The 24142-nt window shown below is 41.9% G+C and overlaps 1 protein-coding gene across 1 annotated transcript; it reads right to left on the bottom strand.

Moving 5' to 3' along the window:
* Positions 1–1797: 1797 nt before the first annotated feature.
* On the bottom strand, positions 1798–24087 carry LOC140185515 (zona pellucida-like domain-containing protein 1). Its single transcript, XM_072238846.1, has 10 exons — positions 24000–24087; positions 14747–14857; positions 13911–14137; positions 12981–13168; positions 10594–10666; positions 8276–8373; positions 7310–7396; positions 7015–7186; positions 4158–4269; positions 1798–1979 (listed from the first exon to the last, which is right to left on the bottom strand). The coding sequence occupies exons 1-10, from the start codon at positions 24085–24087 to the stop codon at positions 1798–1800; spliced, it is 1338 nt and encodes a 445-aa protein (XP_072094947.1).
* Between the last annotated feature and the right edge of the window lie 55 nt (positions 24088–24142).

Here is a 24142-nt window from a genome sequence, read left to right as displayed (position 1 = left end):
CACTACAGCGCAAGCCTGTGGCTTGAGGCCTAGTCCCAGCTATGACCGAGGCGACACTGCTGCCCCTCCAAGCAAGGGCAGCAGGCCTGCGGTAGTCAATGTCCAACAAGGTCTTGTGATGCCAAAAAGTTCAACTTTTGTCTCATCTGTACACAGGCTATTGTCCCAGAAGCGTTGTGGAACATCTAGGCGGTCTTTTGCAAACTTGAGAAGTGCAGCAGTGTTTTTTGTTTGGGAGAGCGGTGGTTTCCTCCATGGTGTCCTTCCATGAACACCATTCTTGTTCAGTGTTTTTCTTAGAGTGGACATATGAACAGAGACTTTAGCAAGTTCTAGAGATTTCTGCAGGTCTTTTGCTGTTATCCTTGGGTTCTTTTTCACCTCCTTCAATGCATGATGTGCTCTTGGTGTGATCTCTGCAGGATGCCCACTCCTAGAGAGAGTACTGCATTTCCTGCATTTGTAGACAATTTCTCTGACTGGACTGATCTTTAGAAGTGCTTTTGCAGCCTTTTCCAGCTTCATGCACCTCTACAATTCTTCTTCCAAGGTTCTCTGAAAGTTGTTTTGTTTGAGACATGGTGCACATAAACAGATTTTTCTTGAGAAGAGCAGGCTCTGTCAGTAACCCGACTTTGTGTGTCTTTTTTTTATAGGGCAGGGCACCTCTACAACCCACATCTTCAATCTCATTGATGGGAACACGTAACTCCAAATAGCTTTTGTAGAAGGCATTGCCCCAGAGATTCACATACTTTTTGAACCTAGACTGTGATGGTTTAAATGGTGTACACAATATTGACGAGAAGAAATACAATTGTTTGTGTGTTACTAGTTTAGGCAAACTGTGTTTGTCTATTATTGTGATTTAGATGAAGATTAGACCACATTTTATGAGCAATTAATGCAGAAAACCAGGTAATTGCAAAGGGTTTTCTTGTAACTGTACATGTCACTCAGAGCAATAGAGAGTGCAGGTTACACAATGAATGACCAAAGCATAAATGTGTAAGTTTTTGTTTTATTTTTCTGCTTTACAGTCAGGTGAGTTCGCAGTTATCCTCCTGACCTGGCTGGCTTTTTACACTTTTTCTTCTGAGATGCATTATTCTGTAGCTATCTTTCTTCCTTCAATCTCAATGACAAAAATAACATCTCTGATCAGGAATACAGTAGCTGGACATTCAGCTTTTATTCCTGTTCAATTGGGTTGATGACGGGGCCAGTGCAGGGAATGTTATACAAATCATATCAGGATATAAGACAAGAGATTAGGCAATAGATTATCAAAGTGGTGAGCTTTATGCAGTATCTTAAGGATAGATAGATTAAGAGATTTAAGAAGGGAGTTCAATGTCTTTTGTCCTTGGCAACTGAAAGCACAGCCAGCTATTACATTTGGGAATGATTAAGGGATTAGAAAGGAAGGAAGGAAGGCTAGAGATTTCAGAGAAAAAATGGGCCATGGTGATATAGGGATCTGAGAAGTTTAAAAATCACCAAAGAATCTTGTCAAATTGAATTATTAAAAAATCATAACAAAACTCAGCTATACAAGCATTGAAAGTTTTATATTTGCGGTTATGCAAATAAATTGTAGCATAAACTCAAAGCCTAATCTACCCACTTCAAGTGAACATTGGGTGCAATTTCCCGGTTGCGTCCAAACTGGAAACTCTACCTCGTTACCACCTCCCTCCTCCAGCAAGTTATGTAAGCTAGGCGGGTAATGCCGATGGTTGCTGGTTCCTGGTTAAAGCAGCACATCTCTGTGAGCCAGCTCAGTGACAGGGAGACTCACTCTGCTGGGTAATCTGTGTTATTGCAGTCCTGGTCTGGCTGTTTCCTATCAGACAACTGATTTCTCTTCCACATCCTGATGACTGTAACCACAGTCAAACCAGCAGCAACTGCTAGCACAATGCCAATGATCGGACCCACCAGGGACATGTAGTTGATCTCTGTGCTGTGGATCATTCCTAAGAAATGGGAAAGGAGATATCATTGGTCTCACACCACAAGGTTAACAGAAATAACCACGGGAAAAATCCCATTTGTTCTGATGAGAGATCCCCAAAACACAATCTAATAACTTGAATAACATCATTGCCTGATGCTGACAAGCAGCAGAAAGGTTCTATGTCAATACTCAAACCATGCATGTGTGTTAATAGGTATCTTAGAAAAAGCAGAGCTAACAAACAATTGAATTACTTCCAGAGATTAATCATTTTATTCATTTAAATTTAGCGAAAAGCCACGAGAAGTGAGGCAAAGGTTGAGCAGAGGAAGATAAATTTGTGTCTTTATTAATGTCAATCTACTTATACCACTTAGTGGCACCACTCACCACTCCATCCTCAACACACCCACTACTTGCACCTAATGCCATTCCAGGTTTTAACCAGAACAACAACAGAACTGCTGTCAGTACTGTTGACAATATAGTTAAATGGAGTGTTCATTTTTTAATTCACATAAAGCAAAGACAACATTTGATCGCTTTGTGAAAAATGAACAGAGTGTACTTTTCTGGATCATTTCACATCATTCAACTAGACGCTTCTTGGCATATATCGTCCTGGTTACGATTTCTGTGCCAGTAGTGTACAGAATGACATAATTCCCCCAGAACTCTCCTTTTGAAAGCTGGACCATTTTAGGTTAGAGGCAGTCATCATCGGACACTCCTGAGACAACTCGATCTTACTGATACGGATGCCTTCAAGTAAGCAAATGACTGGACTGTCACCTCCACACGTTGAATCATCCAACATCCCATCCCATGTATCGGCAGCCTGGCTGACCCTTGATACTTTTCGCCTGCCCTCCCAGTTTCCCCCAGGCTCTACAGCAGCAAAACAGGCCCTTCAGCCCATCTAGTCCATGCCAAACTGTTATTCTGCTTTTTCCCTTAAATATTTCACCTTTCACCACTAACCTATGACCTCAGTGAAAAAAGCCTGCTTCCATTTACCCTATCTTTGGTCCTCATAATTTTGTATACCTCCTCATTCTCCTACGCTCCAGGGAATAATGTCCTAACCTATTCAACCTTTTCCTATAATTCAGGTCCTCAAGTCCCGGCAACATCTCTGTACCCAGTGCTGCAATTCCCTTCCCCAATATCCTGCAGTTCTAATTTTGCCTTTCAAGCACCCAAACCGATTGCACCCAACGAGTGCCTTTCTCCCCAAATCCCATCCCCGCCACTGAAAGTGCATCCCAATAGGTGAACTAGAATTTCATTGTGTTGCCTTTGTTGTCACTGGGAAAAGATTCAGGATCTAATAATCCATGGGAGCACCTTCATCTCCTAGGCTGCAACAGTGTAAAGATCTCATCACCTCCTTCCCACAGCCAATTAGGAAAGGGCATTAAATGCTGATCTTGCCAGTGTTACCCATATCCTATTATCAAGGAGCAAAAGAGCGTGTGAGTGCTTGAACCCATCAGCCTCATGAATTGTGGGATCTAGTATCAAGCCAAGAGGGAAGAATCCGGGAAGAAGGAAGATTGCATAATTTTGTACTGGGACTTTTGGAAAGCATTATAGGACTGAATATTGGAGCATTAAGCTTTAGAACAGAGAGTCTAGAGTTTAAGAAAGAACATGTAATGCAGAGTATCCAGAGTTCAGAAGGAAGAGAGAGAGGTTCAAAGCAGCAGATAATATAGGCACGGGGCACGTTGCAATGGACAGTATTTGGAGGGCAGTTCAGAGAGGTAAAATATTTTTAGGTACCTTGGCCAACATATGAGGCAGTTTATTAGCACTAGAAGCTATTGGAAAGTTCAACAACATAAAACTGCAAAACTCCCATCACAAGGGGTACGTACCTTGCTTTGTGCCTGGGATATTTTGCCTTGTAATTTTCCTGCCACTTACCATTTAGAGGTGCTGGAGTTCCAGGGGTCAAATAATCTGAAGCAAAGAGCAACAGGAATTAATGTTTCAGGGAGGAAAATTGCAAGCAAAGTGCTACAGAACCAAATCTAATTTAGAAGATGGCTTTGCAGGAATTTAATCAGAAATTTCTCAAACAACATTACTGATTTATTAACCCCCACCCCAAGGGAAAGGAATCTTACCCAGAGTCTCATACTCAAAGCGGAACCAGTTAGAAGCAGTTTAATTTCTGCCAGCTGGCTTGTACCTTCTTCCCTGGTGTAGATGGGTCCAGATGAAACTGTGAAGGTTTGTGTTGTCACTTTTTCATTGCTGAAAATTTCTTGCCTTCGCCTCTTTCTTCCATGACCATTGCAGCCCTGTATGTTTAACAAAGAGAGAGCAAGAATTATACATCATTACACCACACAATTTCAGCTGGCCCCATGAAAGAGCAGGGAAATTAATCCCACTCCTCTGCCATTTCTCAATAGCACCACATTTTTGTTGCCTTTCATTGATCCAATTTTCTATTGTTATCCTAAAGTTACGAGCGAATCTGCTTCTGCCCCCTCCCATTCAGCACATTCCAGGTTATCATCAGCTTTGTGGGCACAAACAAATATTTCTTCAAATTGCCTTTGGATCTCTTGTCTATTACAATAAATTAGATCATCTGATTAGGCACTATCTCCACAGTAAGTGGTTTCTCCATCCCTAACCATAGAAATAGATCATACTTGGACTGACTGTAACTGCTATGGGACCAAAACTTGGTCTCAGACAATTGAAGGAATGCAGTATTATACACAGTCAGAAAGGATTAACATAATCTACTTGGTCTGGGACTTCAGAAATCTACTACACCTTGAGAAGAATCGCACATGGAATGTTTTAGGGAGGAAGAAGGATGTGCAAAGATGGCTTGTGATGAGTTCTATATTGCACTGGACCTATTCTTGAGATAAATCTTGAGAAGACCATAAATCCATGTCCACAACTTCCTACACAGATGATGGAATCATTGTTATGGAAAGTAACACAGTCAGTGAACAGGGAGCAGAGGACTAGGAATTAGTAAACAAACAATAAAAGCAGAAAATCAGTAGGTCAAGCAACATCTGTGGAGGCAGAGTTTGCATTTCAGATCTAGGGTAGCACAGTGACACCGCAGGTGAGGCTGCTGTCTGACAACACCAGAGACCCAGGCTGAACTGTGACCTCAGCTGCTGTCTATGTGGAGTTTACATGTTCATGCTGTCACTCTGAGGATTTCCTCTGGGTGCACCTTCTCCCTCCTACATCCCAAGCACATGAGGGTTAGTGGGTTAATTGCCCAATGTAAATTACCCTTTGTGTGTAAATAATCTGGTGTTGGGGGTGGGAGTTGACAAAAGTGTGGTGGGCGAATAAAAAATGAATTAATATGAGCTTCAAGTTGAGTCAAGTTTATTGTCATGTGTACAGGTACAGTACAATGAAAAACCTGCTTGCAGCACCACCACAGGGGCATGCTGTAGGTACAGACAGCACAGAAAATTTACACACAAATTGTACAAGACAGAGAGAGTAAAAGAAATAGACTGCAAAAACAAGAACTCAGTGCAAAAAAAAATGAAGATACAATCGGAGCAAGAGGTGGTCTATAATGTTCCATTGGGTGTGTGAATGAGTGGTTGATGGTTGTAGAATGGGCCCAAGAGCATGTTTCCATGTTCTCTATGGCTTTGCAATCTTTCAACAATGATTAAGAAGCTTGGCAACATCCAGGACAAAGCCACCTTGATTGATCCACCACTCTAAAACATTCACTCCTTGCACCGTCTGATCATTCCGGCTGCAGTCTGCACCATTTCAACTCTCACTGCAACAACTTGCTAACTCCTCTATAACAGTTCTTTCTCCAGAATGAGTCTGCGACCTCTGCTACATGAAGAGACAAGGGCAGGATGCTCATGGAAACAACACTGCCTGCATGTCCCTTTCCATCTGACTTCTCTGTCTTTGGGTCCAAGGCCTGGAGCTCCCTACCTCACAGCAGTACGGGGGCTACCTACACCACAGAGACTGTACTTCTCCAGGAAGGAGGTCATTAACACAATCTCAAAGATGAGTATGGGATAGGCAACAATTTACTTATTTATTGAGAAACAGCGTGGAATAGATCCTTTCGGCTCTTCGAGCCGCGTCACCCAGCAATCTCCTGATTTAACCCTAGCCTAACCATGGGACAATTTACAATGACCAATTAACCCACCGACCGGTACATCTCTGGACTGTGGGAGGAAACGCACACAGTCACGGGCAGTACACACAAACTCCGTACAGGCCGTGGCGGGAATTGAACCCGTGTCGTCTGTACCATAAACCGTTCTGCCACCCTTAATGTCCCATTTGTGAACTTCACAGCAGTATCCATGTCCCACAAATAAACAGAAAAAAGACAGCCTGTATACAAAAAGCCTCAAGCATGAACTGTGTAACACACTCCAATTTGCCTCACACACACCATTTTATGTAAATAATCCCTTAAACTGCATAACTCTGGCAGATTTGTAGCATATCTTTATATATGTAGCATGACCAGCCTATGTAACACATTTATATGTTTATAGGTGCCTACCCAACAGAAACAAACCCATTGAACCACCAAAATGTCCACGCAGACCATCAAACGCCTAGTCACATTTGTCTTTCACTAATCCCAATTTATTCTCCCCACATTCCCATCCAACAGGTTTACGACTCACCTCCAGAATAAGGACAATTTTCACTGCCAATTCACCTACCAACTAGCACTTGGGGAGGAAATCAGAGTACCCAGAATAAGCCAATGTAGTCAGAGGGAAAATGTACAAACTCCACGCAGGTAGTGCCAGAGGTCAGAATTGAAACCGGGATGCAAGAGTTGAGAGGCAGCAATTCTACTAGTTCGCTAATGCCTTAAGATTATAAGACATAAGAGCAGAATTAGGCCATTCAAACTATCAAGTCTGCTCTGCCATTTTGTCATGGCTAACCTTATTGTTGCAATCAATCCCATTCTCCTGCCTTCTCCTTGTAATGCCGCCCAACAACACACTGCCTGTATGAATAATGCACCTTGAAAGCTGATGAGCACTCACTTGTAGTGAGGTCTGACAGGTTTTGGCCTCACAAAGCCTGGTTACGCAGTGTACATAGATCGTAGAGAGCTTCCTGTCCCTATGCTCGTTAAACCGGAATGTGTCAAAGACAAACCAGGATTTCTTGCTGACTCCATTTCTGATGATAGCTGTGCGAGGGCTAATGTTGCACCTGGAGACAAAGATGGAGAATGGCAATGGAGCAAAAAAATTGGCATCATCCAGATCTTCACTCTCATTTAAAATAAAGTCAGATCTGCTCAGGTTCAGAGAGCAAGATACTAATCCATGTTACCCAGTGAAGAAGGTGTATCCAGTGTCAAGAAAGGAGAGATTAAATGGTGACGGTGTGGCAAAACAGTGATCCAGGAGGACATTAAAGCTGAAAATCAAACAGACGATCCATTAGACACATTGGCTTATGAAACAACTTATCTCCTCAGTTACACCCTCTCACCCACTCCTCAGTTCTGACTGGAGGGCAGATTCCAAAGCCAATAAAATCCTAGTAACCAGGAATCATTTTTTAAGTGAACGTCAGTGAGATATTTGACTGGGGGAGGTCCACCATGCCAAATTGCTTCTGTTACCCCTCAGATCAAGGCTCCCCAGATAACCCCGCCTCCTTTGTTCCTACCTAGCCTCGTATATTGTTGCATCCTTTCTGAGATCACGTAGCTATTTCACAAACTGGAATTAATGTCTCCTATACAGCTGATAGAACTCTGCCGTTGATGGTCCCAAGCCCGGCTGCAAAAGGAGGAGGGTTGGCCATGGGGCTAGCAACCTCATCTCATAAAAACCCAGAGCTACAGAAGCACCAACAGAAGCTCCAAAGACCTCATCCCTCATCCCTAGGAGAGGAAGGATTCACCAAGAAGATGGACTACATCTGCAGAAAATGTGAAGGACTGGCCCAGGAATGAGAACTCTGGCGAGCTGCTGTTGGCTGCCTATGCCCGGGTAGAGGTGAGGGGCTTGAGGAGAGAAGAATACAGCTGACAGGAAAATGAAGAACAATTCTAAGATTAGAACTAGATTTTTTTGGAATATTATCTTATTACACACAGGCTATTGGAAATCTCCCAGTGCAAGTTCAGCAGGGTTTGGTATCAGGGTGGCATTCACTTTTATTTGTAAAAGTCGCACAGGTATCAAGCAAGGTAAGTGGTGTTGAGATTGCAATCAGCCTTGATCTCAATGAAATGTGGAACAGACCCACAGGGATAAATGTCCTTCTCGTGTTTCCATATTCACTTACTTTGCAGTTAGATTACTGATGCTGACTTCAACATAAACCTTGTACCGTAGTGGAAGGCCAGTGTCAGGGACAACCAGCGGCAAAGTATAATCTTGATCCTGTTCAGAATGAAGCAAATGAATTACAAAGAGATCGAGAAGCCCTTGCTGCCAAACCCCTGACTAAGAAACAAAGATCATCCAGGTTCCAGGTTACAAGTAATCCCATGTGCTCCATCCGAGTTCTCTCTGTGATTCATATAATCCTCACTAAATCCAAATCCATTTAATGCCTTAATCTCTCATGTTGTTTTCTGATTCCCTCAGTTCCTTTATCTCTGACTTTATTTCGATCATCTTTCCTGGGTCCAAACAAATGAATTTGCTTTGCGTCCTTATTTGATACTGGCTGCCATTGTCGACTATTCATATTCTGAAGCTTATTAATTTGAAATTGGATCCATTTCAGACTGACAAGACAAAAGGTTCTTTAATTCATGTCTTGCAAACAACAAATCCAGGTATGCACTACAATTGTCCAATTTTACCATTAATTTTACCTTAACTTTGTGTTAAACTATGTCATTACAGAGTCATAATTTAAGTTCAGTCAGAGGCATATAAGTGTCTATCTTAAAGCCAACAAGAAGATTTTTAAAAAATTAACACATATTGCAATCTAATTTACAGGGAACAGCAGGAATATTGGCAACAAAACACATTTAATTAAACTCCAGGTCCTTTGACATGTATGCATCTTTGAAACACATTTTCAGTGGATTTTCAGTATTTTTACAGACAATTGGATGAGGTTTGAGGAATAAAGCCTTGGTGATTCTGCAACGTCAACATCAATAACCATCTCTGCAGTTGTACATCAGCAGTTGCCAGAGGAACATGCTGTTTTACATTTGCTGTCAATCCACTCACTTCAGTTAGTTGATTGAAAACAGGAATGCGCATTATGTACAAAGTGCACTGCAGCAACTCATCAAAACTTCTTCAACAACACAAAGCACCTACAACCTAGAAGGGCAGCAGGCACACAGGTAAGCCTCCACATGAAGTTAACCATCCTGATAATGAAATACATCACTAATCTATCACTGTCTTTGAGTCAGATCTGGAACTTCCTAACTTTAATGCCAGGATCATAATGGTCCAAACATGTGAGCCCACATCATCCTGTCAGGACAAATGAGAATGGCCAGCCAATAACTGCAGATAATATATTGTACATAGATTTGTTTATGAAAAAAAATCACTCATTACAACTAAGCACTCATTTTCATAGAACAAAGAATATTACACTACAGAACAGGGCCTTCAGCCCAAGGTGTTTTGCTGACCTTATAACCTACTCTGAGATCAACCTAACCCTTCCCTCCCACATCGCCCTCCATTTTTCTATCATCAATGTGCCTATCTAACAGGTTCTTAAATGTTCCTAATATATCTGCCTCAACCACCACCTCTGGCAGTATGTTTCACACACTTACTGTCGTGTTTTTAATATTTCAGTAATATTTAAGTAATATTGTAAATATGGTGTCGATAAATCATTCTTTATTTATTTAAATAATTCATTATGGGTTTTATGTAAAAATCCATGAGTTGTATATGGCATGACACTACTAAATGATAAGGTGGCACCTCGCTTAAAGTTAAAAAAAAATGAAGTACACAACTTAACTATCGACTCTGCTGTTTTCCTTTGAATTATTTTAATGTTTTGAAATTACAGAAATATCACTTACCACGCTCTGTGTAAAAAACCCACTTCTGACTTCTCCTGTCCAATCACCTTTATCCAATGGACAGGTACTGCTGTGTGATGTGATGCTCTGAGGTCACAATGTGAGCAGTGCCTGGGTCAAGCATCTGCTGGTTCCAAGTCTTTATGCTTCAACAGCAAATAATCACATAGAATATCCAATTCTCTCTCAGTTTACAGTAATATGTGTTTTATTACTGTGCATTGGGACTTATTCTTTCATAAATTAGTGTAAATCAGTTTCCACTTTGGCTCAGAATTCTTGACTATCATTAAGTGAAATACTTGCACCGGTAGTTACAGATGACTTCTCCCAATCCCTGCCACACCAAGTCCATAAAAGTCAGCTGCTACATAAGGTTAAACCTCCTACCAACAGATTAAATAGGGTGTTTATGACCAAGGAAGGAATGCCCACACCACAACCTGTGATGTGAATCCTTGCACTATTGTAGAAAAAAAACATGGTGATTTTTTTTAATGTGGGTGAGATGGGGAGACCCTCCCTGAGCAGGTCACAAATGTGTAAATCAATAACTCACACTATTCAGGATGGAAAAACTCACATCGTATAGCTGCAAGGCAAGAGTGCTGCTCAAACTGCCATTGCTTGTGGCCACTGCGATAGAAATGGAAGACCTGAAGGGAGCAAAGACAGAAGTATGTGAGGTGAGGAAATGGCTCCCTGTGGAAAATATTTACTTGTACCATCATGGATCAGCCCATGGACATCTTGTTCATTGACCATCACCTCTGGAATAAACTGCTCAGCAGATCAGGCAGTTTCTGTAGTGAAAGGACCAAGGTTAATTTTTCAGGTCAATAGCTTTTCAACGTCGCTTCGAGTGGAAGGTTATCAACCTGAAATGTTACCTCTGTTTCTCTCACCCAATCCTGTGTACTTCCAACATTCCTGTTTCTATTTTGGAGTTGCAGCACCCAAAGTTTTTAGTTTTCCAAATAATGACTTTTGTTGGAAAGCAATTTTTTTAATAATAGTTTTTTATAATTTGTACTTTTTAACGAACTCATGTACTTTTTCACACTCACTGACAGAAAGCAGTATGACAGTTAAACTAAAGGTTTATCACCTTTCTCATTTCTGTTTGGCTAAGTATTAGCAATGTGATTGTTGTTTCTTTCTGTGCCTCGTGGCGCATTGGACAGCATCCTTGCAGTTTCTTTAGCATCTTTTGTCTGTTTTTTTTACGAGGCTGAGTTGCCAGCTCGACACTCAACTCAGCACGGAGGGAAATCGTACAAGGAGCCAGCTGGATTCAAACCCAGGACCACTGGCCTTGAAGTCCAGTGCGAATGCAACTACACCACCGGCCAGCTAGCACGTGTGATGTAATCGTTCCTGACTCCCGGAAGAACCCGAAGAATCAGAAATTAAACAGAGATCCAACACTCTGTAACATTCACAGAGAATCAGATTTATAGGTTTGGTTTCAACAACCAAGCACTCTGCCACCTCAGAGTAGTCATCGCTCCTCACGTGAGGTGCTGAACACTGAACAAGACCCCTAACAATTCACCTCTTATCAAAAAAAGGATCTTCCTGTTGTCCATCTCAAAAGCAAGCAGAACATTGAACTAAATCACACCATGCACCTGTCCCAAACACAACCTTTTTTTGCTTTAATGTTCCCCATTATGCTTATTATCTGGCCTTAATTATTGCCATGCGGAGACTGTCAGATTCATACAAAAGACAAGTTGTATCATTCAACACCTTAGGGTGTCTCAAAGTATCTTACAGCTAATGAAGTACTTACTAGAAGTACAGATGTTGCTGTGGTAAAGGAAATTTGTCAGCTGCTTTTCACAAAGCAAGATCCCACAATTTCAAAAGGTTAACGATGATAAAAACTGCTTGTGATATTGATTCAGGAATAAGTGTTTGCCAAGACAGGAGAAATAAAATTTCTCCCCTTCCAATAATATTGCGGGATGTTTTACTTCCATCTAGAAGGGTAGACTAGGCGATGATTGAGTAACTCTTCAAAAGAAAGCATTTCTCAGTACTGCGCTGGAGAATGGGACTAAATTTGGTGTTGGGGTTTCTCCATAGAAAAACTGCGTATTATTCCTGGTACGCTGACCATTTTGAAATAGACAATCTGTTTAATGTCACACTCATATTTATAGGTGTTTGTTCTGTGCAAATTAGATGCTGCAGTTCCTACAGAGTGACTAGCCTGCAAAATAGGGAAGCTTTGGAATGCCCGAGGCTGTGAAGAGACTACATAAATACAAGAATTTCCTTCCTTTCAACTTTCTCCGAACAAAAGGCAGCACGGTAGCATAGTGGTTAGCACAACACTTTGCAGTGCAGGCGACCCGGTTTCAATTCCCGCCGCTATCTGTAAGGAGTTTGTATGTTCTCCCTGTGACCACATGGGTGCCTGCCAGGTGCTCTGGTCTCTTCCCACAGTCCAGAGATGTACCGGTTAGGAGGTGAATTGGTCATTGTAAATTGTCCCATGATTAGACCAAGATTCAATCAGGGTTTGCTGGGTGGCGAGGTTCAAATGGCTGGAAGGGTCTATTCCGTGCTGTTATCTCAATTTTTTAAAAAATCCAAATCAATCAGTTCTCTGCTCTTGAAGCACTGATGCAATTTGTATTATCTGCTTTCAGATTTCTTACCATACTGTCCTTAGTTGATGACCCATGTTCAGCTTTATGTTAAAGATCTCAGGACATCACTTGAAGGCCAAAGGTTTATCCTGGTCTACAATTCTCCCTTAATTGATTTCACTAAGAACAGGCTAACCAGTCCATACATTCCTGGTTTGCTGTGTTCAGAATGACTAACATTAACTGAACGGTAGTTGTGGCTACGCACCAAGCTGAATGCAAGTGCAGAAGACTTCCAGAGCAATATTACTGTGTAACTGAGAATTCTTTATTTTATTTATGCCATCTCATAGTTCTAAAGAGGACTTACGTTATAAGCCTTGTGTTGTTAAGGATATATTCAAGAGGGTACTTGCAGGAGAATTTATAGTACAGCCTGGGGTTGTAACTGATCATCATCGTATGGTCATTTGAGGGATCTATAAAACCAGAGATGACAACAGACTGGATATTGGAAAACTGGGCCAACATTCCAGTTCCTGGACCCTCGTCAACAATCTGAAACACCAAAAGGCATCAATAAATACATGAGAAATATCAAGTTGTGTTTCTTGTCAATAACAATATAAAATAAACAACCCACTCATAATAATCCATAACTAGACTTTTACTCATCACCCTCCACCTGGTCTCCTCTCTTCACTTGAATTACCGCCTAATCTCTACCTATTTCTCTGCCTCTCACTGATCTCTCTCCTCACATTGAATCTCTCACATCTCTCTTTGCATCTCTCTCCAAGGCTTGAAGTCTTGAAGAATGTTTACTTTGAGCAAGTTTAACAAGTTTAGGATGCAGACATTTGGGACAGACAACCTGAAAAAAATATACTGTGGAGGTAAAATAACTTTGCTTAAAAATCACAAGAGAATTACACAAAATCTCTCTCAAGTTTCTCCCCACCACTCTCCCCCAAAATCTCTAATCAACCCCACCCCAAATCTTTCTGAATCTTTCACTTTGACTCTGCCTGTGTTTAATTTCCCTTAATTCCTCATTGTGGTTTTGGTCTAAGTCCTGTTATCTATGGACCTTGGTCCTTACGTGGAGCTCTGTTGTCCACCCAAGGTTTACTCAAGTTGCCACGCTTAGTTTCACGCGGTGGTATCAGCAGGCTAGAGGGAGGTCATTCATAGTTAAGCCTGAACTTTGGTCATTTGTTCTTTTCTCCTCCCTCCTTTCTGTATGAAGACCTCCTCCCAACTCTTGCCCACCTAATGTGACAGAAATTAGAGTAATTACTTTGAAAGTATTGCCACAGTTGTTGAAGTCAACATTATTAACAGTGAGAGAATATCGAATCATTGGAGGTGTGGCTGAGTCATCCAATCTCCCCTTACACTTTGTGTCATTATATCGGCCATTCAGTGCAAGGGTCAGAGGATCGAAGCCGGCAAAGAGTGATGGGCAAAGGTTAATGGATAGGTTGATCAGATGAACACCACAATCAATGGAGATATCTCGGTTATCTGAAACAGATAAGAAATTGGCCAACAAACTGAACTTTTAAACATTGCAGCAAATTCTCAATGTACACTTAATTTGCAATACCCCAATCCACCCCAGTACACCATGATAAATCTTGTGTTGTATTCCACACCTCACTGTGACTTATCTGCTCCCTCAGTGTAACTGTAATTTAATCCAGTCTTCATACTAACACATTGGTCAACCCCACCATTTCATCCCAACATTCCAATATTCTGTAACTGTTGTAATCTATACTCGTGCACTGTTCTTTGACATACTCCACGCTAAAATACAGATATAACCCACAGTCCTCATTGTAAAGGCCAGACATTGCACACACTTATAACACATTGATACATCGCACACTTTCAACGTAACAGTTCATAATGCAATAGAGTCTGCAGATGCTGGAAATCTAGAGCAATACACACAAAATGCTGAAGGAACTCAGCAGGTCGAGTAGCATCTATGGAAGGGAACAAAAGGGCCAAAACTTTTCACCAGGACTCTTATAAACTTGTCTCCTTTCTGTAACTATCTGCACACTTCACACTTTCTTACTATAACGTTGAAGTCCCCTGTGGGCCTCACTGACAATCAAATTGTACCTGGATATCTGTTGTACTGAGCATCACAACGGTAATTGGCTGGTACACATTGAATAAAATATTGAAGGAACAATATGCAGAGAAGCACCATCCTGGGCGAGGCAGCCATATCTGCGAACAACAAAAAAAGTTACAAAATGTCACAGAGCTCCAGCACCTTTCAAAATGAAGCTTTGCTGCTTCTCTCCAGGAGAATTTCCTCCTCTCCTCTACAACCACTGTCACGGCACCATTTCTTACCAGTACCCAGAGATCTTGGCACTGAATGCTGGAAAAGGAACGTGAATCCCAGCTTACTCCCATCCTCCCAATCTTGATGGACACCAGTAACCTTTCACCTGAAGGCGTAGTTACTGGACGATTCACAATTGAATAAATTTGGAAGTAACTCCAGAACTGGACATTGCAAGCTACCAGGTTATTACAGAAACTCATGTCCTCTGTTTTGAGAACTATCACCTCTGTCCATTTTGGCCTAAAGTAACTAGGCGATTCTTAAATATTGTGTGGACCAGGTGATTTTCAGTGGAAGTACAGAAGCCAAGACATCACAGCCCAATGTTGCACTTATGAATAGTTACAAAATTGTATGCTTCCCAATTCCCACCCATCCCAATTCCAAGTATGGGCTGGTAATCTCAAATATGGTTAAGAATATGATAAAAATTAAAAAGACAAATTCAGCCAGGAGGTGACCTGGGTCCGCAGACTTCTACTGACCCGTAAATGGAAAACCTAGGCAAATGGTCGGGGGTGGGTGGGGTTGGGTGGGGAAGCACTTCAGCTATTCCTGCAGTAGGGTTGCCAACAATGTATTATATTAATAAAGAATAAGCTGTGGCTGGAGCCATAAGAAGTCCCATTGTATGTTGGAAGCTTTCAAGCTTGGCAGTTCTTCATAGGACCAACTACCTCCTGTAGTTATGAATGTTGTAATAAATAATGCTAAATGAATGAAAGAGGAGAAAGAACGTATAATACAGAATGTTCTAGTTTCCTGTTCCTAAAATCTAAACATTAATCTGTAATGGCAACACTCCTGGACATTAAAAATAAATCTTTGTGGGTTCCATCAAATTCCCGGAGCACAATCTTGTAAAACTTCTAGATGTTAGATGAATCCCAGCGGTGTCAACTAAAATACACAATAACATGGACATGGACAAGAGTGTTACATCTTCCCTGATAGGACAAGAGATTCTGCAGATGCTGAAAATTCAGAGTAACACACACAAAATGCTGGAGAAACTGAGCAGGTCAGGCAGCATCTATGGAGAGGAATAAACAGTCGACGTTTCAGACCAAGACCCTTCAATGGACACATGGGCATTTCACATGGGAGTGAAAGTTAAAGGCAGAAAATAGGTGGCATGGTAGCATAATGCTGCCTGTAAGGAGTTTGTACGTTCTCCCTGTGACTGCGCGGGTTTCCTCCGGGTGCTCTGGTTTCCTCCCACAGTCCAAAGATGAATCAGTTGGTAGGTTAATTGGTCATTGTAAATTGTCCTGTGATTAGGCTAGGATTAAACTGAGAGATTACCGGTCAGAGTGCTTCGAAGGGCCAGAAAGGTTTGTTCCGTGCTGTATCTCAATTAAAAAAAATACATTTCCAGGTGCAGTTCTTGCTTCCTTCCTGGCCAAACTTATCATCATTCTTCAAGGAGGCAAGAGCATCAAGGTAGCTCTGGGCTCAGCGGTGATATTTCCCTATGACCAAATAGCTGATGACAAACAAATTAGGGCATTCAAAGCATAAAGATTGACTGCTTAGGAAAGGTTCTATGGAAGAAATATGTAGTTTACATGAAACTATGCAGTTTTAAAGTCTTTTGCAGCCTCTGAACTCAAAGGAGTTTACTGCTAAAGAAAAACATTTAAAGCAATGCACAATATGTTGGAGCCAACTTGTGCACTTTAAGATGCCACAAACTCCAATATATTAGTAGACTAATTGTTTAAAAACAACATTATTTCTCGCTTCTGGAATAACAACTTAATTCAAATAAGAATAATTTATTCTGGCTGAGGGATAACAATTGGCTACGGCATAGAGGATAAGTGCTCTGCCCTACCCGAGAAGTCCAAACTGTTGTCTTTTACATTCACCTGAGAGGGGAGATAATGTCTCAAACCAATATCTTAAGTGAAAGACTGTATCAAGAGCAGTGCAGCAATTCCTCAGTGTGGCACTGATATGCAAGCTCACATTTTGTTTCCCAGTCTCTGCAACATGGCTCAAATTTACAGTCTTTCGGACTCAGCAGCAATGATTCACAGCTGACATGAAAAACTTTGGTCTGAGAATAACTATTAGCAACTTTCCTTTAAAGATTTACATAACTCACTTTCAGAACCTCACTCAGCAAATATCTAGTATCCACCGTTTAAATGTTTGTAATGTTGGTTCACAATCCTTCTAGATGCCTAAACTTTCAAACCATTACTTTGAAATAAGCACTAAAAGATTAAAATGGCTAAAAACAATTTTAAAAATTGTTCTCCCTGCATTAAATTAAAGCTGTCATTATTTCTCAAGCAGTACCTGAAGCTGACATGGGCTCCTTCGCTGACACTCTATTAGGAATTTATAAGCTGCTTCAAAACAAAAAATCTGCTGATGAATGTCTTAAGAATACAGTATTTGATATCTTAAGCATGATGTTCTGCAAGTTCCTCCTCAATCTCCACCTCTAACACACCTTATTTCTTAACCCTTTACCTTCAGTTTCCCATTGAAGTTTTCTCTCATTAAAGAGCTGATCTCCTGCCTGTGTCCAGTCTCTAGATGCTAGTGGCTTTTGGTAGCTGCACCAAGTCCCTGCATTGCATGTGACCCCCCTACAGGATTGGTGCTGGACTGCTTAATCACATGGAAGGGAGTCAGATCTCATCCTGTCTTCTTCTGACCATCAGAGATATGCACAGGCTGGAGATGGAGGCAAGTGATGCAGACTCGATACCTCTGGGGTCTTTGAGCTGGTTAATGTCAACCTTAACAACTGGAATATCTTAATTCATTCAAAAACATTGGCAGATACTGAAATGTGGGGAAAAAAGCATCTCAAAGAGAGCACAACAAATTACCTTTCAGGTAAATATTTTTTGCTGGGTAGTTTTGAGAAGTCATCCTGTGCTGCAGCCTGGGCCAGAGTCTAGACCTCGATTCTGCACTCCATATTCGTAGGCCAGTGGCGTTGACCAGGGATGATAGATATCTGTGGTCAGATGTCAGGATAGCAGAAAGGCAGGATGAGGACTGGTGACAACCCCCAACCCCCAGGTCAGCAAGTGGTCAGAGGGCTCCAAAATCAGAGTTCTGTTCAGGCAAGAATCCTGTCCTGGGGTCAATACCAAAGATCAAAGCCCAAAAGTCGATTGGAAGTTGAGGCCCAATGGGAGAAGACCTAGGCCTGTGAGTCTGAGGACACTGCAGAAGTTAAAGGTCCAATGCCTGGGAGTCTCTGAGTCCACTGGAAACTGGGGTTGGCCTGTGTTGGTGTGCAGGAGTGGCTGGGTGGGTGGGATACAGGAGTGGGGATTGTTTTGCAGTTGTTGTTGTCGTTGTCGTTGTTGCTGCTCGTGTTGTTCTGCGAATATTGTGGGTATGTTCTGTTGGCGCGGAAATGTGTGGAAATGTTTGAGGGCTGCCCCCAGCAACACAAACAGCACATTTCACTTTTTCAATATTTATGCGATAAATAAATGAATCTGAATTTGTATCCGACCTCAGCATGTTTGAAAGAATATTTTAAGGCACTGAGTCAAATTTCAATTCCTGAGGCACCTGACTTGGTGAGCAATTGAAGAAACATTGCTGTTGGTAATCTGGGTAGCCATTCCTCATGTGTAATGTGCACACATGATATGTCATGGAAAGTGTACCACCAGTTTTGAGTCCCAGAGTGTGAGAAAGATAATAGAGAAAGCATAGAAAGGGAATATTTTTCTATTTACATGGATGCAATGAGAGACCATCACTTTCGGCAGAAGTAGAGTTCCAAAAACACAGTAAAAGGATGTGAAGAGGGAACTCTCTGCTTTTCCCTGTATCAGTAATGTTTAAGTGTTACAGTACAATGATACAGCTATGTTAGAACACAATTGGACAAGTTCTTTAGAAATGTTCAAATATCAATTAAGCAGAAATTTGGCCTGGAGTCTGTGGTTGATTGTGTGACTAATCTTGGTGGCAATCAACCAGCTGAGGGCAGCTTTCTTGGGCATAAAACACTGTACCAATCACTGGAAACTTGTCAAAGTCAGAGGAGCCGCAATCTGTCCTTTCAGCCTCAAAACTTCGGGCATCTTTGAAAGTCTGGCTGAGTGGTGCCACAACAACAAGCTCTCACAGAACGTCAGCAAGACCAAGGAGCTGATTATTGGTTTCAGGAGGAGGAAACCGGAGGCCCATGAGCCAGTCCTCATTGGAGATCAGAGGTGGAGTGTCAGCAATTTAAATTTCGCAATGTTATCATTTCAGAGGACCTGTCCTGGGCCCAGCATGTAAGTGCCATTATGAAGAAAGCACAGCAACGCTTCTGCTTCCTTGGAAGCTTGTGAAGGTTCGGCATGACATCGAAAATCTTGACAAACTTCTGTAGGCGTGTAGTGAAGAGTATATTGACTGGCTGCATCACAGCCTGGTAAGGAAACACTAATGCTCTTGAATGGAAAATCCTACAAAAGGAAATGGATTTGTCCCAGTCCATCACAGGTAAAACCCTCCCCACCATTGAGCACATCTACACGGAGTGCTGTCAGAGGAAAGCAGCATCCATCGTCAACGACTCCCATCACCCAGAACATCCTCCATCAGGAAGAATGCTGCCATCAGGAAGAAGCTACAGGAGCCTCAGGTCGCACACCACCAGGTTCAGGTTCTGTTATTACCCCTCAAACATCAGGCTCTTGAACCAGAGGGAATAACTTCACTCAACTTCATTCGCCCTGTGACTGAACTGTTCCCACAACCTATGACCTCACTTTCATGTTATTGATATTTAATAATACAAATATTATTTGTACTTGCTCAGATTGTGGTCTTTTGCAAATTGGTTACTTGTCTGTACTGCTAGGTGCAGTACGTCATTGATTCTATTGTGTTTCTTGGGCTTACTGTGTTGCCTACAAGAAAATGAATCCCAGGATTGTATATGGCAACTTTGTATCTGTACTTTGATAATAAATTTACTTTGAACTAAGTCATCCCAGGTTCATGACTGTGTCCAAATTCCTATGAAACAGTTTCAAGTTTACCAAATTGCAGTAGCCCTCTGCACACAACAAGGTAGTCTAACATTCACAAGACTGGAGGGAGGGGAACACGACTATTTAATTAGGTCTTTCAAACAACTGGTATAGATATGTTGGAGGATATGGCCTCTTTCTGAACCATATGGCTTTTATTGTTCAATAAACTGGGAGAAGATGGCGGCACGACGGCAGCACGTGTGGCCTCTCCAGTGATGAATATCTGTTATTGGTCAAGTAGGGGACCGTGCACAATCCTGATTTGATGGGAGACAGACGTGAGTGCACAGAGGAACATCTGGAAAAACTTCTGAAATGGCTGCTTTGCTGCCGCTGCTACTGTGTGGTAACCGGAATCTCCAGAGCTGAAGGCCCCAAAATCCTCGGCTTTGCGTGTTTCAGCGGCCGGGGAGAGGTCGAAGGCGCTCGGCGGAGGATGGCGTTCGGGAGGCTGTATCGGAGAGGCTTCTCAGAAGCTCGAAGTTTTCAGGCGGACGGACTCAGTGTCCGCTGTGGTCGGCTGCTTCCAAGGTATCAGCAAGTTGACGGTGCCTGGAGGTTTATGGCAGGGAGTTTCTCCCTTTTGCTGCCTGCTATCAGGGATTCAGGAGTCGATCGACTCAGGACTTTGAGAACTTTTTTTTTTTAATATATATATAAACTGTGCCCATGGTCTGTTCTTTATCAAATTATGGTATTGCTTTGCACTGCTGTAACTATATGTTATAATTATGTGTTTTTTCCCCAGTGTTAGTCTTTGGTCTGTCTTGTTTTCTGTGATATCACGCTGGAGAAACATTGTATCATTTCTTAATGCATGTATGCATTTCTAAATGACAATAAAAGAGGACAGAGTGTTCTCATAATCTAAACACCACCTTTTCCTCAAACCTCTTCCCCAATATCAACAATACAAAGGAGAAGGTTATTGACTTCAGGAGAACTCAAACCACTCACACTCCTCTCTACTTTGGTGGCACAACAGTGGAAATTGCAAGCAGTTTCAAACTCCTGGGAATGCACACCTCACACAACCTCTCATGGTCCCAGAATACATCCTACATAATCAGGAAAGCTCACCAACACCTCCGCTTTCTGAGAAGGCTGAAGAGAGCTTGTCTACTGGGTCATTCTGCAGATGCACTGTAGAGAGCTGCATCACTGCATGATATGGAAACTGCACTGTAATAGACTGGACGTCTCTACAACACGTCGTTAAAACAGCCCAACGCATCACCAGCACACCTGCCATCAAGGACATATATACAGAAAAGTGTTGGAAAAGGGCCAGTAACATCATGAAGGATCCTACACACCCTGTTCATGGACTGTTTGTCCCAATCCCATCAGGGAGGAAGCTACGTAGCATCCATGCCAGGACCACCATACACAAAAATAGTTACTGTCCCCAAGCAGCAAGGCTGATCAATACTTCTATCCATTAACCCACCCCCACATCCCCAACCACCACTACTTTATCATTTCCTACCAGAGTCACCCCATGTACAGATACTCCTGTGCCCAGTGTCACTTTCTGATCATACAATGTATTTATCTTATATATTTATTGCTTTTTTATTATTGTGTTCTTTGCCTTATTGTGTTTTTCTGCTGCATCATATCCAGAGTAACAATTATTTTGTTCTTTACACTTGTGTACTGTAAATGACACTAAACAATCTAGAATCTTTGCAATTAGACTGACATTTTATGGAATGTTCTTTGAAACCAAAACAAAAATCATGTTAACCTATCTGATTTGAGCCCTCTTTGGAATAGTAGGCTTTGCTTACAATCACTGTGGCTGAGAGAGGGGTTCAGCAAGAAGGAAATAAGCTGACAACCTGTCAAGGCAACAGCTTCAAAGAATGCCCATCACTCATTGCCATCCTATCCTTTTGGACATAGCTCCTCCTTACAAGACTAAGTTAAACATTCGCCTTCAAAAAAGACATGAGTAACTTATATTTCTATAGCACAAATGTCTATTGTGATACAGGAAACATGGTAGCCAGTTTGCTCAAGCTCCTCAAAGTGCAACATGACCCGGAAAGATTTAGGGATATGGGCCAAAAGCAGGCAAATGGAACTAGATTAATAATCTTGGTCAGCATGGATGAGTTGGGCTGAAGGGCCTGTTTCCTTGCTGAATAGTTCTATGAACCCAAGTAACTGATTTGGTGATGGTGACCAAGAGTCTGAGGATGAAACGGTATCACCAACTTCTCCGAAAGAGGACCACGCGATTTCCTTTCGTGTCTACCAAGAGAGCAAACAGTACCTTGCTTTGTTAGCTCACCTGAAAAATGCTGCCTCTCACTGAAGCACTCCATTGTCTCATTCCCACCAGTGCTGGATACCCTCAGTACCACACTGCAATATCAACCTAGTTTTCTCTGCTCAGATAGTGCATTGTCAATATCAGGTTCGCGGATCCTTCGTACATTATCAAACCACTCCAAGAAATATCTTCAGAAACTTGTAAAATAAGCTACATTTTCAATTTTATTCAAAGCCCACTTTGATATTTCAGCCTCAAAAAATGTTTCCAACAATAGCACATTCAAATGCGCACCCACCAGCTTCTCATTCTTTGAGAACAACAGGAAAGGGGAAAGTCTTCTGTCAGGGCTTTGTTCTGAGATGTAAAAGGCTAATCGATGAAATCAGAACACACCACTAGACGGGGACAAAGGCAGCAGTACGTCACTGGAGAACAGGGCAGGTGAAACGAAAGTGGGTTAGTAACAAAGGATCTGGAGGCAGGTCAGTTCCCACCCAGATAGATTTTCAATAATTGTAAAGATTAAAACAAAAAAACCAAATGGTCCCACTTCTAACTCTTCTAAAAGGCATGTATTTTTATCCATCTATTTCAACCTCTAGGCATCCAGAAATGCTTATCAAATTGGCTGATGTATAGGAAAAGCAGCCAACTTACTCAAAGCAAATAGAAAATGTTTTCAGTGATATTGGTTGAGAGACAACAACCCTGCTGCTCCGACAGTGTCTTTAACCTAGCTGAGAGACGGAGGTAAGTCGAGCGTATCCTTGAATGCTCAACTCTCTTGACATCAGCTTGGTCAACAGTCTCAAAGAGTTGTGGCTGACCCAGAGAAAAACATGGCTACACAGCGGACCAGAACCAACACGGAAAATTAACCAGGATTTGTACTGAATGAAATAAAAGCAAAGAAAAAACTGCAGATGCAGGAAACCTGAAATATAATCCTGGAAACATGTTTATGGCAGAAAGAGGAGACAGTTAATGTTACATATCAGTCTCATTAGACCCAAGAAAAGTTGGAATATTTCTTAATTACTCCCAATTCTGATGATAGATCATTGACCTGAGGTGTTAACCTGTTCAACAAATACTGTCTGCCTTGAACATTTCTAGTACTTTTGTGAAAAGAGTTCAATCATTAGTCAGTGATTGGGGTGCAAAACTAGATGAGAAATTCTAGAAAATGACCAGAAAGCCTTTGGTAAAGCTGTTCAGGATGATCCCAGGCCTTAGTCTAAGAGGTGCAGTTTGAACATTTGATTAGGTTGACTAGATCAAAACACCCAGTCCCTTGTGCAACTTCTCAAAATATTACAAGATTCTCTCTAGGCAAACATTTATCATGTATCAAGGCTTGCATTCATTGTGCCCAAGCTGTCACCTTTGGACATTCAAAGCACCCAGCAACACACACACACCCTATGCTGGAGGAACTCCGATTAATTCCCAGAAGTGTCCTGAAGAGTCAGAGGCAGAAACCAGTTCTTCTGCACCGATCTTGTTCTTCCTGAGACAAGTGCAGGCCCCCCGACATCTGCATGTCTCCCCTCTGACTGTATACTGGGTAAGAATAGAGGGTGAAGATAGGCAGTGATCTAAGGGCATAGGGCATTTCCTCTGTGTCACTTGATTGCCCATTGCCTATTCAAGTGGGCAGATTTATCAGGTCATCCCAGCTGTCCTGTTCATCACATGCTGATCTCATGTAGGACCTACAGTTCAAATACACCATCTCATTCTTCACACAGTTGGTGCAGTTCCACCTATAGCCACCAAGAATGAAGACATCAAGAGTGGTAGCCATTGTTACCAGAGTAGCACATCTGGTAATTGAACTGTAGGTCCTACTCCAGTGCTGT

Source organism: Mobula birostris, chromosome 20, assembly GCF_030028105.1.
Source record: "Mobula birostris isolate sMobBir1 chromosome 20, sMobBir1.hap1, whole genome shotgun sequence".
NCBI classification, from domain to species: Eukaryota; Metazoa; Chordata; class Chondrichthyes; order Myliobatiformes; family Myliobatidae; genus Mobula; species Mobula birostris.
This window is presented reverse-complemented; position numbering and strand designations above follow the sequence as displayed.